General features: G+C 38.2%; 1 protein-coding gene across 4 annotated transcripts in view; it reads left to right on the forward strand.

The window, feature by feature from the left end:
- Positions 1-17,879, forward strand: part of KCNT2 (potassium sodium-activated channel subfamily T member 2) — a 152,377-nt gene that overhangs the window by 25,691 nt on the left and 108,807 nt on the right. For all 4 annotated transcript variants that reach the window (XM_074831661.1, XM_074831662.1, XM_074831663.1 and 1 more), the window contains exon 2: positions 8,290-8,369. In XM_074831661.1, coding sequence (XP_074687762.1) covers positions 8,290-8,369 — 80 coding nt within the window. The remainder of the gene's footprint in view (positions 1-8,289; positions 8,370-17,879) is intronic.

The raw sequence follows: 17,879 nt of genomic DNA on the forward strand, positions 1-17,879 counted from the left end.
AAAAACAGAGTCCTGAGTTCCAGACAGTGAGAGTTTAAAGAAGAAAGGCTTTTTGAAAGCAAAGGTCCACTCAGGGAATTGGAGCAAAGAAAAGAAATCACAGGAGGGACAGTGTGCCATTTCATCAATATTTTCAAGTGAAATAATGAAGTTCTGTAGTCTATAGAGGAAGACAAGACAGGGTGAATTCTGCAAGGAACTAGAGAGAAGGAACTGTTGAAGAAGAGAATGGAAATATTCTTAAAATTTGGATAGAAGAGCAGAAAGAAGGATGAGTTGTAATGAGAGGGTGATGGAGAATAAATTGTGAGCTGAGCATGCAGTAATAGGAGAGAGGTCTCGGAGAACCAAAGAAAAAGGTTGGGAAAAGAAGGTAAATAGATGGAGGGCTACAGATGCCTCCTAAAACTACCCCTGACCCTGCAGACTGTGTTTAGAGTAGACACAAGTGTGTCTACTTGGGGAAATAACTAAGAGGTTTTTTTGAGAGAGAACAAGTCTTACTAAGGTAAGAATTAATTGGCAATGCTGCAACAGACAGAAGTTTGGTAAGTATTAATAAATAGCTTCAAATGGAAGGTTTGCAATGATTAACATTAAAATACTATATAGTAGAAAATATTGTTAAATTTTAAATCAACAACTTGAGACATGTTGTTACTCTAAGAACAGTAATTTCTAATTCATTTATACAATGTATGCAGGGTACCCAAGCAAGCCGCTTGATCCTGCGTATGCCTCACCTATCACAGAGAGGATAGATTTAATGAATAGACTGCTGTAGTTGCAGGAGAAGGATCTGTCATCTAATTTTTGGTTTAGAACGTCAGCAGGTGATAGCGACATGTAGTTGTGATACAGAGGAATAGAGCATGTTAGGCACATGAATTCTCCTCCTCCTAATGCAGTTTCTTTACTCATGAATCACCAGCTGTCCTGCTGCCTTTCATAGCAAAGCAACCTTTCCCTTGAAACAAAAATTAAATGTTTGTTGAGTGGCAAAGAGAAAAGTTAGTACAGAAAAATAATTTCAGGAAAGCAATAGAGAAATTGTCCTGTGAACAGAGAATAAAATTTAAGCAGAAAAAAATAAAGATGTGGTAGCTTGTAATGCGTTATTGTGTCTTTTGTTCCTAACACTCTAATATGGAGTTAAATCCAGGCTGGCAGCAATAGAAAAGTGTTATCACAGTATGCTTGATATTCAACAAGTTTGTTTCAAGTCTCTTTTTGACAAGTAGTTGACAACATTATAACAAAAACCAACAAACATTCCTTCTGTTTGGTAGGTTCATTGACACAACTAACTACACCTGAACAGCATCTGAAATCAAACTCATAAAGTATACCCCATTACTCTAATATTCAGATTTATGCAGTTAAAAGGTTTTGCATAATGGGTTTTCACTGCAGTAGCTCTGTGCTGTATATATCCTACACGTGAAGTATTTTTGCCCAAAGGTTAAGAATTGCTATTTTCACATGCAATAAATTCACTTTAAAATACGTATGCTTTCCCCTCCTTGTATGCTTTGGGGGAGGAAAAAAAAAAAAGAAAATAAAGTTTTACCAAACTTGTCAAGCATCTTCCTTGTGATTTTCTTGCAAAATTTAGCTTAAAAGTGCACTATTTCTTAATGCATCAATACATTTGATTTACTAACTTTCTAACCTTAGGCAATAGATTTGCAATAAGAAGGTGTATTTGCAGGGCCACTAAAATGGAGAGGGAGATTGCTCTGAGATTTCTTTTCCCCATAGTAAAATATCATAGTATTTTCTGGTTTTGTTTTTTAAAAAAAAAGTTGCTAATGACAAATACAGATTGCAAATTAATTTTTTTATTACTGCACTGTTACTAGAATGGTACATTTGTCACTGGTTTTCATGGGTGCAGGACTGAGATGATAATTTCCTTTTTGAATTTACAAGACTGGTTGTGAATGGGGGATTTGAAAAAAAAAAAGTATTGTTATTTGACTGAAAAGCATGCATACTGCCCACCACTGAGTCTCAATCACTTGCTATCAGTCTTCCCTTAAAAATCTTTCCCTAAAAGGAATGGAAAAAATTAAGATATTTTACTGAGAAAACTTTGAAAGATAGTCATTTCATATCTCTGTTGCTGCAATATTAAATTGCTGCCATGGACCTATATAGGTTTCACAAAGACAGCTTTATGTAACTGAGGCCAGCTGATTGTAAAAAGGAACATGAAGGTGGCTCACAATCAGATTTTAAAATATATTTGTATTTATGTACATGAAAATATAGATACACATACACTATTTAAATTGTAAGGAAGAAAATTTTAAGTAAGGCTGAAATTTTTAGCATTTTGGCTTTTGAACAATTAAGTAAAGAAAAAGTTTACTTTTACATAGAAAAGATTTTCTTGTGGTTGCAGGTGCAACCTGAAAAATTCGTTTGGCCTATTTTCTGATTTGTTTCAATCGAAACAAGCAGCGCTTATTGGAAAGATACAGTAAAAAGGGTTTGAGCACACATACAGTTCCAAGCTACAAGGTTATGTATGCATCGTTGATCCTTTATTCTGGAACTTGTTATTAAGCTGAACTCAGTGCATGCTATTTCTATCTTCATTAAAACAGAGAATTTTTACATGACACTGATAACACCTGATCTCTATAAATCCATTAGTTACGGTAACATCCAATTACATAATCAAGCGAATGTAGGTATGTCTGGAAAAACTTCACTAGTTTTCTAAATTCACTGATTTAGAAGGTAACTTCTAAATAAATATACCCATAGAAAGAAAACAACAAAATAAATGCCCAGGTACAGATGTCATAGCATACACTCTGAGTACCAAGATGACTAAACATGTCTTTGTTACATGACAGTTCAAATTTGAACCAGACAATTATACTGCCTAAGTTGTTCTAGAGGAGTACTGCAAGAGTTTAGTTTGGAAAAATGAAGAGATAGTAGGTAATACTGCATACTACATGTGGAACCTGTGGTCTATCATGTACATTCACAATGTTAGGTATTATAAAGAATCTACATGACAGTATTACATGAACACAGTTCTGAAGAGATCTTGAAAATATTCATTGGTTCATTCATAAAAAAGGGATGAAATCCCCTATCAGAAAAAGACCTTCTACATGTCAGTTTTAATTACTCCACACTTCTTAGAAGTCATCTTTAAGAAAATGCAGGGCCATACTGCAGATGTTAGATTTCATCAGCATAGTGCATGGCAGACAGCTTTGTTAAGGACATAACTTTTAAAGACTATGTCCTAAAGTACCCAGAAAAATGTTGAGGCCCTGACCTCCACAACTCTCTTGTGTTATGCTCACACTGCAAGAATGGACTACCAAATTAGGAAGCTGCAAAAGAAATAACATCTTCTCTGTCTTTCCAATAAATGGGAGGAAACAAGCACCCTGCCTCCCCCAATTACTAGCATTTGTTTTGAGGTCCTGTCATTCAGCATGAAGAGGAAATTAAGAACTCAGAACCTTATCTATTCAGTGTTCATCGTGACCTATGCAACTGATGATTGATTTCCTCCCAGAAACAAATAGAAGGCCTCCCCAAGTTAAGAACCAGTAATGTAAAAGTCCTGGTCTTACCGCCATTTTCTTCAGCACAGGATGAGGAGGTATCATTCAACAAGCAGTCTTGATCGGTCATATTGATTCTGATGGAGCAAGCAGGCCTGGAAAGTTAAATGAGCATTTGTCTGTGAAGCTCTAAACAAATGAGAGTTCTGAGTATTTCAGAACTTGTAAAACTTCAGAAAGAAGAGAACTGCTACTCAAGACAGTCATCATTAAAATACGCTGATCTTTTATTAAAAGCTGTAACACAAAAATGCCCATTTCCTTTTCTTGCATTAAATAAGCTCTGACAATAACAGTTCATTTCAGCACTTCAAATGCTTCATTTTTAAGCACCTATCTACACCCTACATAATAAACTTTCAGGTTTGAAATCTAACAGGATTTCACATATATTGGATTGGCAAATCCCAATAAAAAACATAGTGTCTATATGACAAGGCTCTTTTTGTAGGAAAACCATGAAGTTTCTCATCTTCCCATAAAGATAGTTTTAAATAAATTGATGTCGTTTTCTTCAGATTGGCTCCATTTGTACAGTTAACATCTTTCTTGATCCCGATGTCAAGAAGTGGTAAGCATAAACATTTACAACTCCTAGCACACGTGTAGTTAGACTTTCATTTTTGAAGGGATTATTTCTGCAAAATCTGCTATTTTCCAACACAAAAGAAAGACAATTTGAAGATTTGAGGGCGCAAGGTAACATTATTACTATAGTAAAGTGTGGCTATGGAGTAGAATGACTCTAGTAAATAGCAGTGGAAAAATGCAGACAAAATTAGTTAAGTAACCGGAGTGCAGACAGATCAGTCCCACTAATTTACAGTCATGAGAAGTGCTTTGTATTAGAGTCCTTGGCATGAATTAGCATCTTCCTGCTACACTTTGTATTACATTGAAATGTACTACTCAAATTACATCTTGACTGAATTAGAAGAGTGCAGTGTATACTTGTATTTTGGGTACTTCAGGATGCTTCTTACAGTTTGAAAGATTCCACTGACATCACTGGAGAAGACCACTATTAAAGGTATTAAGTTTTAAGAAGAAGGTTAAAAAAACCACACTGTGTTTTCAAGAGAGTCATACAACTTCAGTTGTTTTTGCCACAGGTATATCAGCCATGTATTTGTGCATTTTCAGTAAAGCTGAAGCAAGAGTCAACAGAGCATAAAACCTGTTCTTTAACTTCCAAAAGCAGCTTTTTGTGGAATATTTAATGCCTACCACATGCACAGAAAAAGTCAGAAGTGATTAACTGGCTGCACATACAAAATCCTTATGTTTGTCAGACATTTCTGTCCCATCGTCAAGAGTAGCGTTTTCATCCTTCAGCTTGATTGCCTTTTGGTCGGGGTGGACTGAAATACAACTGTCTTTTATGGGAAGATGAAAAACATGAAGCACAAATTGTTTAAACTACTTACACTAGAAATAAAGAACAAAACCAAACCTACTCCATAGGCCAGATGATCTGCGTACACATATACTATCACCCTGTGCTGCATGCATGCCATTTCATCAAAACCATTTGCTTGGAATCAATTTCCAAATAGTATTTATCCTGCAACAGAATAATCGAGTTTTATATAAGTATGTGGCAATGAATTTCACTCACTCACTTGAAACATCTGTACTAACTGCTACTTAAGTCCAGAAAAAGCTTGTTTAAGCCCTTCACTACTACTACTACTACCACCACCTGATTTTAATACTGCAAGCGAGGATCAGAATTTGTGTTATGTTCCTGAAATACTCCTTTTCTAGGTTACACTCCATTCTGGCAAAAATACAGAAAAGAGCAAATACTTGAGGTAAAATTTTAATCATTAAAAGATTAGGTTCAAGTAGAATGAGTGTTCTCCCTAAAAATAAAAAACAGTATTGGGATGGAGCAGTATCTGGAGGTTTCTGTTCTTATCCCTGCCAGTGGCTCTATCAACCATTATTTGTTAGCTTTACTTAGTAAATAGAAACCTTTAAGAATCAAAGCCAGAGTATCAGGAAAGTGTACACTGATTATATATACACAATAATGTATTTCCTGCAATTGTAGAAGGCCGACATAGTGTTTATTTAAGTTTAAAAAAAGTCATGGGAAGGAGAAGGAAGAGTTGAGCCACAGAAGTGGTATTAGCAGCATTTGTAATCCATTTTGCCATGGAAACTGCTGCACTGTGGAATCCCAGTCTGCTGTGAGCACAGGTTGCTAAGGAAAGAGAAGTAGACAGCTGTTAGAAGGCTATCAGAGCAACTCATGATGGTAGTGATAGGAAGGTGATTAGCTTCCATGGCTTACTGTTAACATCTTGTTCTTTCATGATAAGTGACTACTGTAATTTTACTGAAAAACGTGAGCGATTAGTTTAAAATGTGTAAAAAGCTCACTGATGCTGTTCACCTTTAAAATAACATCCCTTACTTTAGTAGCTTGTGCCACTGTGTTTACCTACTGAAATATGTCGTTGAAGATTAAGTATATACACTTAGCATGTGGCAGCTGCCAAATCATGGGAAATGTTTCCCGCTAAAACTGTCACTGCATTAATGACAGTAAGTACCTTGGGAAATGTGCAGAAAAGAACTGAAGCAGATCTCAGGTCTCCACAAACCTGCACACCTACTAATTAACCCCTGGACATGCGTCCTTACTTGCCTTAAGGTTATCAACTATCTAAGCTGTATTTCTGTTCATGGCAACGACTCCTGCAGTCTTGGAACAGCACAACACTTAGCCTATATTTAATAAAAGCCCCAAAACAAGTTGCTCTTCATCCAGTGGGCTTTTCTTCTAGTTTGGTGGCAGTTTCTAGGACATTCCTCTGGTCCCAGGCTCTTCGAAATATGCAGTTGCAGCTACTCTCAGTTTAAAAAGCAAAGAGTGGGTGGGTTTGTCTTCTAATTCCAACTGCTTAAAGCTCTTACCACAGAAGGGGTAGAGCCAGATAGGGCAGAAAAACTGGTCTTGGGTAGGGGTTGCTCTTACCACTGTGTCAAACATGTCATTGCACAGAAATAAATTCAGAATTCTGTAAGTTATAGAGCTTAGTTCCAATATAGATTCTTAAAAATAAGGTTATGTTTTTGCTTCCTCTGAACAGGAAGCAATGTAATTATTCATTCTACAAGGAACACTACAATAAACCACACCAAAGCTAAGTGACTACCTAAAATTAACTGACCTCACTAAATGAGTCATAGAGAGCCTTCCTTTTATGATGTGCTGACCCTGTCCTACAAAGTGATATGCCTAAACTTCTGGTAATAAGTAAGCAAGCATGAAAAAGTCACATTACTGAGACGCCGTCTATTCTGGGCCCATAACTAAATAATCCTTCAATTCCATAAGTGTACAGGAATACATGGTATTAGACAAGTATTTGAGGAAAAGAGAGAGACTGTAGATAACGTTAGATTATACAAAAATTGTTTCAGCAAAGGCTTCACATGCAAGAAGGGAAAAACTAAAGTCAGGACCCTGCTTGAAAAATATGACAGTACATATAAGAACAAGTAATTGAAGTACAGTCATTTGATGAAAGAAAGACTGCTGAAAAGAAATGCTCAAATAAAGGTCAAGTATGCCTGTGAACAGAAAAGGTGTATGCAATTTTGCAACACATGATGGTATACAGAGAATGTGAGAAGTAAGGAACTCACTTTTGTGATGTCACTTTAGCAATAGTAGAACAGTTCTCAAACTGTTGAATGACTTCTCAGGAAGGCACAGAAATTGTGCTGGGGTAAAGTGATTCATTCCTGGAGGAGAACTGGGGTTGGTGAGGGAGATCCAGTCAGCTGGGTAGAGCAGGGACTTCAGTGGAAATGGAACTACTGCTGCACTCATCCTACAGCAAGCAGTGCAACTCCACAACTCTGGAATGGCCTAGTTTTTTATACAACTAATGCACACATTCTTTTCCCCTTGCCAGCCCCTGCAAGAGTTTTCTTCTCTCTTCTAGTCTGTAGAACTATTGCATGAGCTGTATTCAGACTGAACTGAGAGACAGAATCATGAAATACATCCTGGCAAATTTGGGGAGGGAAGGGAGGAAAAAAAAGATGTTACTGTTGCTTCGATATAATCAGGAAGCGGAGTTATTTTCTGTACAATATTGTATGATTGCAACGTAATTTTGCCTTCAGGTCTCAGTATTTGGTTGTGACAAAAGCAAAGTTCAGAGAGGGTGGTTTGTTTGGGGCATGAGCATTTGAAGGTGAACACAAACAAGTGAACACTTAACTGAGACATGAATGCTTGATAGATATGAACAAGAAAGAAAAAAGAATCATTAAAATGACAATTTCACAGTACGGTTGTTAAACTGAGATGGAAGGTTTAACCTGAACACCAAGGAAATCTTCCTTACAAAGATGCAGATGAGACTAGTCTTCCAATGAAAACACCAAAATGTAGATGCTTCTGATTTTGCAGTGTAGAGTGTCCAAGTAATATGAAAATGATTCTGCATGTAAAGGGGATAAACGTAAGTTTTTTTCATTTGTTGGGGTTTTTTTCTGGTTTTTAATCTTTTAACATTAGTCATTCAAATCCAAGTGAGCTTTTGACTGAACACTCTCTATATGTTCCTCCACTTATATATAAAGAACAGATGATTAGGAAAACAAATGATTTTGAAAAAATCATTATCTTTCATATTCAATTCTAATACTTCCTTTTATATTTCAGGGTGCAAGTTGAATTCTATATGAATGAAAATACATTTAAAGAGAGACTAAAGCTCTTCTTCATCAAAAACCAAAGATCAAGTAAGCAGTTGGATTAATTTCTGTTAAGCATAATTGTGATACTTTGAGTAGAATCCAATTCCATTGAAGGCAAAAGCAAAGTTATTATTAATTTTCTTCTGAGCTAAGATTTTACCCCATAGAGGAGTCAGTTTTACACAATACCCAAAACAAATACAAAAAGTATTATTTAAACCTAAAAATAATGTACTTACTTTGTAGGATCAAATACTTAGTGATGTGATTTTATTTCTGATCAAAGCTGACTAATTTGCATGGATTTGACATTGTAGTTCTCAATGACAAATCAGGACCTTATGTCTAGGACATCAGAGATCCTCTAAGATGCTGGAGGAGAAAAAATGCAGTAGTACTTAGCTTTCTGAAGTGTTCAATTTTATTAAATATTCCTAAATAAACTTCAAACTTCATCCGTACTGAAAAAAAAAAGAATTTGGAAAGGAAAATAATGGGGAGTATATACCTCATTCTCCTGAATGTGGTGCCTCAGAAATATAGTCCTTGTCTTTAGTCAGATTTGACAGTATCTTCATTGACACATGCACTTAAATTCATAGACCATCATAGAAGAGAATAATGTGGAGGAACTAAGATACTAATCTTTTACCTCATAGAATCATGGAATGGTTTTGGTTGGAAAGGACCTTAAAGGTCATCTAGTTCCAACCCCCCTGCCATGGGCAGGGACACCTTCCACTAGACCAGGTTGCTCAAAGCTCCGTCCAACCTGGCCTTGAACACTGCCAGGGAGGGGGCAGCCACAGCTTCTCTGGGCAACCTGTGCCAGTGTCTCATTTCTTCCTTATATCTAATCTAAATCTACCCTCTTTCAGTTTAAAACCCTAACCTCTCATCCTATCCCTACACTCCCTGATAAAGTGTAGGCCCTGTTTAAGTACTGGAAGACCACTATAAGGTCTCCCTGGAGCCTTCTCCAGGCTGAACAACCCCAACTCTCTCAGCCTGTCCTCACAGGGGAGGTGCTCTAGCCCCCTGATTATCTTTGTGGCCTCCCCTGGACCTGCTCGAGCAGATCCATGTCCTTCTGACATTGAGGGCCCCAGAGCTGGACACAGGAGTGCAGGGGTGGGTCTCATGAGAGTGGAGGGGGAGAATCACCTCCTCAACCAGCTGGCCACACTTTTCTTGATGCAGCCCAGGATATGGTTGGCTTTCTGGGCTGCAAGGACATGTTGCTGGCTCGTAGTCAGTTTTCCATCTGCTACTACCCTCCAAGTCCTCAGCAGAGCTGCTCTCAATCTACTCCTCGCCCAGCCTGTATTTGTGTTTGGGATTGCCTTGACCCATGTGCAGGACCTTGCACTTGGCCTTGCTGAACTTCATGAGGTTCACATGGGCCCACCTCTCCAGCCTGTCCAGGTCCCTCTGGATGGCACATCCCTTCCCTCCAGCATGTCAACTGCACCACACAGCTTGTTGTCATCAGCAAACTTGCTGAGGGTGCACTCCATCCCACTGTCCATGTCCCCAACAAAGACATTAAACAGCACCGGTTCCAACACCAAACCCTGAGGAACGCCACTCGTCACTGCTCTCCTCTTGGACATCGAGCTGTTGACCGCAACTCTTTGAGTGCGACCGTCCAGCCAATTCCTTATTCACCGAGTGGTCCATCTGTCAAATCCATGTCTCTCCAATTTACAGACAAGGATGTTGTGCGGGACAGTATCAAAAGCTTTACACAAGTCCAGGTAGATGATGTCACTTGCTCTTCCCTTATCCACCTACACTGTAACCCTGTCGTAGAAGGCCTCCAAATTTGTCAGGCACAACTTGCCCTTAGTGAAGCCATGTTGGCTGTCACCAATCACCTCCTTATTTTCCATGTGCCCTAGCAGAGTTTCCAGGCGGATCCGCATCATGATCTTGCTTGGCACAGAAGTGAGACTGACTGGCCTGTAGTTCCCTGGGTCTTCCTTTCATTCCCTTTTTAATAACAGGGTTGTATTTCCCCTTTTCCAGTCAGCAGGAGCTTCACCGGACTGCCATGACTTCTCAAATATGATGGATAGTGGCTTAGCCACTTCATCCACCAGTTCCCTCAGGACCTACAGATGCATCTCATCAGGTTCCATGGACTTGTGCACCTTCAGGTTCCTTAGATGGTCTCGAACCTGATCTTCCTCTACAGTGGGTGGTTCTTCCTTCTCCCAGTACCCACCTTTACCTTCTGCATCTTGGGCGGTGTGGCATTACCAGTGAAGACTGAGGCAAAAAAGTCATTAGGTACCTCAGCCTTCTCTATATCCCAGGTAACCAGGTCTCCCATTACCATCCAGAGCGGGCCCATATTTTCCCTAGTCTTTCTTTTATCACCAATGTACCTATAGAAGCTTTTCTTGTTGCCCTTGACATCTCTGGCCAGATTTAATTCTGCCAGGGCTTTGCCCTTCCTAACCTGATCCCTGGCTACCCGGACAGTTTCTCTGTATCCCTCCCAGGCTCTCTGTATTTGCTTCCACCTTCTGTAGGCTTCCTTTTTGTGTTTGAGCTTGTCCAGGAGCTCCTTGTTCATCCATGCAGGCCTCCTGGCATTCTTACTGGACTTCCTCTTTGTCAGGATGCATTGCTCCTGAGCTTGAGGAGGTGATCCTTGAATATTAACCAGCTTTCTTGGGCTCCTCCTCCCTCCAGGGCTTTATCTCATGCTACTCTGCCAAGCAGATCCCTGAAGAGGCCGAAGTCTGCTCTCCTGAAGTCCGGGATAGAGAGCTTGCTGTGTGCCCTCCTTGCTGCCCTAAGGATCATGAACACCATTTCACAGTCACTGCAGCCAAGGCTGCCCTTGAGCTTCACACTCCCCACCGGCCCCATCTTGTTGGTGAGAACAAGGTCCGGCATGTTGAACTCCTTGTTGGCTCCTCTATCACTTGGAGAAGGAAGTTATCATCAACGCATTCCAGGAACCTCCTGGATTGCTTATGCTCTGCTGTGTTGTCCCTCCAACAGATGTCAGGGTGGTTGAAGTCCCTCATGAGGACCAGAGCTTGTGAATGTGAGGCTGTTTCTGTCTTTCTATAGAGGGCCTCATCAGTCTTCCTGGTTGGGCAGACTGTAGCAGACTCCCACTATAACATCTTCTGTCCCTGCCCTCTCTTCTATCCTGACCCATAAGGCATCTACTGCTGGCACTGGCATCAAGCTGGTAGGAGTGGGATGGATTGAGGTTCCCCTCCCCTGGCAACTTTAGTTAAAGTCCTCTTCACCAGCTTGGCAAGCCAGTGACCAAAGAGGCTCTTCCCCTTCTCTGACAGATGGACCCCATCAGCCCCCAGTAGACCAGGTTTCTTAATGTGAGTCCCATGGTCTAAGTAGCCAAACCCCTGGCTGTGGCACCAGTCCCGTAACCAGTTGATGATTTCCCAGATTTGACTGCTCTTTTCGGACCCCTTCGCTTTGACAGGGAGGAGTGATGTAAAAACTACCTGCGCTCCAGAGTCCTTTACCACCGCTCCCAGGGCCCTTTAGTCCTTCTTGATATTCTACATACTGTGAATAACTGATATTTTCAATTTGGGCTTTAGAATTATTTGCCAGTTTCCAGCAGGAGAAGCAGGTTTAACAAAGCTGCTGGAGATTCATCCATGGGGAGAGCTTTATTACACTTACATAGATATATGGGAAAATTACTCTTAATTCAGGTGCCTAAACAGCATAGAAAGCAGAGGACTACCTGTGCTAGTAAATGATATGGATAGCCTTCTTTTCTAAACTTCATATAGGACATAGTTTTTTTCACATTTAACTAGATTTGGTTGGTAAATTTATTTTCTAATGAAGATTTTTATTTGAAATAAGTTTCTTATTCTGTATTAGCACACTTTAAAGCTCTCTTACTGCATTTTGGCCAATATGAAAAGACTGCATACAAAAACTCAGTATGCATAGAACAAAGAAAGATGTGTGAAGAACAATTTCATACTCCATTTTATGTTTACAGATTAACTGCGTTGCAAAGAATGAATTTTTGTTCGTACATTTTTGTATGTAGGTTGGGGAGTCTCCCTCTGTAGAGGTATAAAAAAACCATTTAGACACAGTCCTGGGCAACCAGCTCTAGGGGGCTGTACTTGAGCAGGAGGGTTGGACAAAATGACCTCCAGAGGTCCCTTCCAACCTCAACCATTCTGTGATTCTTATTAGAGATAAATAAGTTTAACTAGATTTACATTTTAAGTGTAATTAATGGCACTGCAACTTCTCAAATTGTTTTAGTTCTCTTCTACTTTTCTCCCTGTGACTTTACGTGTCTTTAAGTATTTTATATCTTTATAGCCTTTGACTTCTGACATTGTTGATATAGTGTGTAATGGAGTAAGAGACAAAACAGAAAAAGCATCCTAAATTATAAAACAATATTACTCCTTGGCTAGAAAGGTAGTCTGGGAAGCTGTAAGCAATAAGTAGCCTTTTTATTCCTGATCTAGTCCACAAAACAGGGATTTGATGCACTCTTGTTGACTTAGTAAGAACATATATAAAATTATGACCTGACTCACTGTAAATCTCTTTTCGCTGGTAAGATAGGCAAGTTCCAAATGGTACCTTCTTGCTTGAGATTAGTGAAACAATTTTTTTCGCTATTTAGATCTTAAAGATTAAAAAAATACTTATATACAGATACATACTTTGATGGCAGAAGTACAGACTGTACATCTAAAAATAGACACATTTATGATCATCGGCACAAAAATTAAACCAGAAGTTAGTTAATTAGTATGAATTCATGGCCATTCCTTTGCAAGTGCATACCCTTCTGGCTAAGCACATTAAGAGAATTGTCATAAGTTACTATACTGAGACATCTCTATTAGGTTATGATTGGGTAAGTATGATTTATGGGTCCAAAGGAGAGGGATGATGTGGAAGTTTATTTGAAATAAGCAAGAGAGTGGGAAGAAACTGCTAATTCATTGTATTGGAGATGGGTTCATGCTAGAAAAGTAGCACAAGAACCCTCCTGCTTGGCTTGCTTGATGATTGCTGGAAAAATCCAGATTCTGATGAATTCTCCTACACAGTGATGCCATACAGAGCTGAGGTAAATTTTGTAGAAGCATGCTGTGTTCTTCATAAACAAATGAGAACATAGTAATGAGTTATTCCTGTAGAGAGCTAGTAGAGACACTGTCACTATGGGTGCCTTCTTTTCCTGACAGGTCCTCAGGGGAGGACTCCAAAGAAAACTAAGAGATGAGGCATGTTTTCTCTATTGTTGAATTATTCAGCCATTTCATGGAAAGTAAGTTGGAGAATGAGAGTGCTTACTGTACTTACAGCAGCATATGTCATGGGCATGCCATTTCCCACTAGAATCTCAGAGGTTACCCAGGCATTGCTACTGGTTCTCATGATACAAGAAGCTTAACCAAGAATTAGACATTAAACAAGGCAATTTTCAGGAGAAGCAAACAGGAAATACAGCAAAGCTATTACTGTACTGAATGAAAAAAAAAAATAATCCCCAAACCAAAGTGTTCAGAATTAGTAAATTCAGTCAAATTCTGCTTATGCAGATCTTGGTTCTTGTTCATATACTCACAACCAGAATCCTCTAAAATGCAATCTCCCAAAACCTGCTGCTAAGATAGTACTTGCCACTCATTGAAATGTACACATTGAAATTTGAGGATATTGCCCTTTAGGTCTTAGTCAGTATTCAGTGAGAACACTGGAAACCTCCCTTCACGTACTAAAGATGTAATTGCTGTCACTGAGAACATAATTGTCAGTAGCATCAGCAGATTTTCAGGTAGTATAACTAAATAAAACTACACGTGTTCACCAAACAGTTTTTGCTAATCCTTAAGACTTCATAAGTGAATTTAACACATCAGAGTGTAATACCACGTGGTTTTGTCAACCAGAACAGTCAACTCTAGAATTCATACGAATTTTCTACAGAGTACTATTCTGATCTAAATCACATACAGACTGGTAGCATGAAATATCAATGGTTTCATTCATTACTCTGGTTTTGGAAGTATTTCTATAAACCGATAAAACGAGCCTTCATCTATGTCTGATGTCACCCTAACTTCCACTCAATCTTCTGCAAGCAAACGTCTAATCAAGTTCGAACAATGGATGAAAAGCATTTTACAAAGGTGTCAGCCAGCCCAAAAATGAAAAAAAAGAGAAAAAGGTGACTTATTGGTACGTACGACTCACTTGTACTTGCCAAGATCACACACTGCATTATCACAGCCCAAAATAAGTCTCAAAGGGAAAAAAAATAAGTGAAGTTTCAATTCAGTGGAGAGGGAATAAAAGATAGCCATCACCAGGATATAAATTATTAATAATATATTTTGATCCAACTCCGAAAGCCAGCTGCTACTGAGATGATTTTGCCAAAAACCAAAAATATATGAGACTTAGGAGAAAGGAATAATGGAAGGTGATTGTAAAATCTTTAGCTGCTATCTCTGTTAATCTATCTTTGATTTAGATCAGCACTCTAAATCAGAGTATTAATCTCCAAAAATGCTTGTAAGGGAAGCATCAAGAATTTATAATAAAAATGAAAGTCACAGTACCAGTGAAGTATCATGTATCACTCTGTACTTAAAAATGCCTCCAAAAAATAGCAAATACTTGTTCAAACTGAGAAGGAAACATTAACATTTGATGTAGTTATATTTATTTCACAAAACAAACAGATTTTGAACTGTTATTATCAATTTCTTCTTTTAAAGAAGACAAAGGATGTAGCACCATGGTTACATGGACACAGTGAAATTACAGTCTCATTAAACAATACATAACTGGGTAACAGAGTATGATTGATGTAGCTGAATACAAGTTTCAGGCACCAGTGCCAAAACATAGAGATATTCTGTGCAAATGACCCTGCTACTTGAACAATCTGGCTGTGAATGGAAAAAAATAAATTAAGTAAAGCAGACCATGTTGATCCACTGACAACATGTAAAACAGAGGACAAAAATAGTCAGGTAGCAAACAAAATATGAAGTACTTCCTTTGTAGCAGAGTAATAAATGAAAACCCATTTTAAATGCCTTCTCTAGTGACTGTCCCCTCCTTCCCATATTTGAAATCCTAGATCTCCATGGTAGTGGAATAAATGCATTTCTTCTAACTCACAGGTGACATCCCCAACCATGAGGCTACATAAGATTTTGACCAGAAAGAATACTTATTTGGTAGTCCTACATTAATTATTAAAGCTTTATCAGAGGTGACTAAATATTCTCCCTGTGATGGCACATCCTATTTCTAAAGGCTGAGGCATACAGAACTAGGAGAGGTGACCTTCTGAAACAGGATACACTTGAAGCCTGATCTTCCATATTTATATTGTAATATCTGACCCAAGCACATATGCTACAAGACCTATCCTATTGCCTTACTTTAAACACATAAAACACAGTCCATGATATGCATTCTATATCTATGTTAACTAGAACCCTTAGATGAAAGCATGTCTGGTGTGAAAACTCTTGCTTTATATTCTGTGGGAAACAGTCATTCCTGTGGAGATATCCAGAGCTTGAGGCACTTTTAAGCATAGCCTGAAATAGATCTAAGGAATTTAAAGATTTGAATATGTAAGTAGTTCTAGATCTTTCAGGACTAAGATTTGAGAGTTAAGTTTAAGGCAGCAGGCAGGAGTGTGGGTCCCTTGTAGTGATGTAGATTTAATCAGAAAAGCACCATCCTTTGGCATTTAAACCAACATACAACGTCAAATGATGACTAGAATTTAGGCCATTATCAATTGCAGAAAGAAGTGTTTCACACCAAGATTAACACTTACAGAGCTAAAACCAAGAAACAAACAACAGACTTTTGTGCTGATCTAAGTTAGACAACACAAAATTGGTAAGGATAAGAAATCCTGATGGGCTTTTTTTGTTTGTTTGGGGTTAGGTGTTTTTTGGGGGTTTTTAATTTGTTGTTTTTGATTTTTTTTAAACATTATTCTGCTCTTCTTGTTGTAATAGCCTAGTTGTTATAGCAACCATTCATATTCCAGCAGACTTCCACAAAAGGGTTAGTACAGACAAACAATTCATGTTTTCTTTAGCAACAGTTCAGAAAAGATCATAGCATTACCCAGGAAAAGTACTGAACTTACCTTCCTAGTCAAATAATAGCATGACAACACACCTTACACTTAGACCATTCATTCCCTCCCAATCCATTTACTACTCCAACTCCTTCACTCATCTTGGGGAATAAATAGTCTCTGCCTAATTACTCTTGATAGGACAGCAGGAATCACTGGGTTAATGTTCACAAACCTAATTGCCAACAGCTGTGGGACTTCTCATGGTCAGGACCACAGGATTTTAACCCCTAGTTTACAGATTATATGATGATGTAAAAGTCCATCCAGTTCTCGCTCATGTGATAAACTTCACAGTTAAAAGTAGTAAAGCAGTGTTGTGTAGTAAACCTTAAGATTTCTTTCAGCAATTGCATGGTAGAATATTTAAGAATCTATTTTCTATTTTTCTGTTTACTGTAGATTGCATTTTAATGGGAGGGGAACTAATGGATATAAAAGGTGATTTATCAGTTTTATCTGTAATGTGTTCACTTTGAGCTTACAACTGAGTAAAGTGAAAAAGTATGTAATATTATAATTAGATAATTATGATTTGTTCCTTAAAAGGGAATGTCTGCACACAGCTTTGAGTATGCATAGTGAAGCTGTAGTTCTTAAACCATAGAAGTAATTATATTGAGTTCAGCAGACCTGCTACTGTAATTGCAATGCAACAATAAAAGATACTGTCTTTACTATGACTAGGTGCAAATGAAGTTGCATCTGTGTAAGACTCAGTGGTATTTGGCTTTGGACAGAAGAGTTCAGCCATGCAGAATTGGACTCTTGAGTTCACAAGACTGAAAAAAATTAATGCTTAAAGTGACCTCCCCTCACTTATCCTTAGTCAACAGACAGTTTTAACTTAATTTATGAATGAAAACTTAAAACCAAGGGTCGGATACAAATATTTACACTGGCAAAATTTTAAGACTATTGAATCTAATAACAAGACTGAAAATTTAAACTCTAATTCTCTACTAATTACTGCAAAATTTGTTTCAAATACAGTTAAGTTTCACTGCAGTATATAACGGCTCCAACTAGCACTGAAATAAATTTTCCACGTGACAGAAGCCAGTATCCATGTGGATCCCTTTGAAAGAATCCTGTCTTTGTGCAGTAGACCTGTGTTTGTGGGAAATGCTGTAATATTTTGTGGTAGTATTTGTGATATATCCATTCAGCTAGAACATTTCAATATTCGTATGGTCTGCAGAACAAGTTGTTGATTCAGTTCAGTTGTGCATTCAGCATGATTTTCAGATGTCTGATTCTTGGATGCATAATTACACAACTTCAAATTAAATAACTACAGTTTAATATTTTGTAAGTTGGGATAGTGTTAATATATTCTGTATGAAACCTACTGCATGCAGACTTTCAGATACTGATATTTAAATACTTGCCATTGT

The sequence above is a fragment of the Strix aluco genome, chromosome 8, assembly GCF_031877795.1.
Source record: "Strix aluco isolate bStrAlu1 chromosome 8, bStrAlu1.hap1, whole genome shotgun sequence".
NCBI lineage: Eukaryota > Metazoa > Chordata > Aves > Strigiformes > Strigidae > Strix > Strix aluco.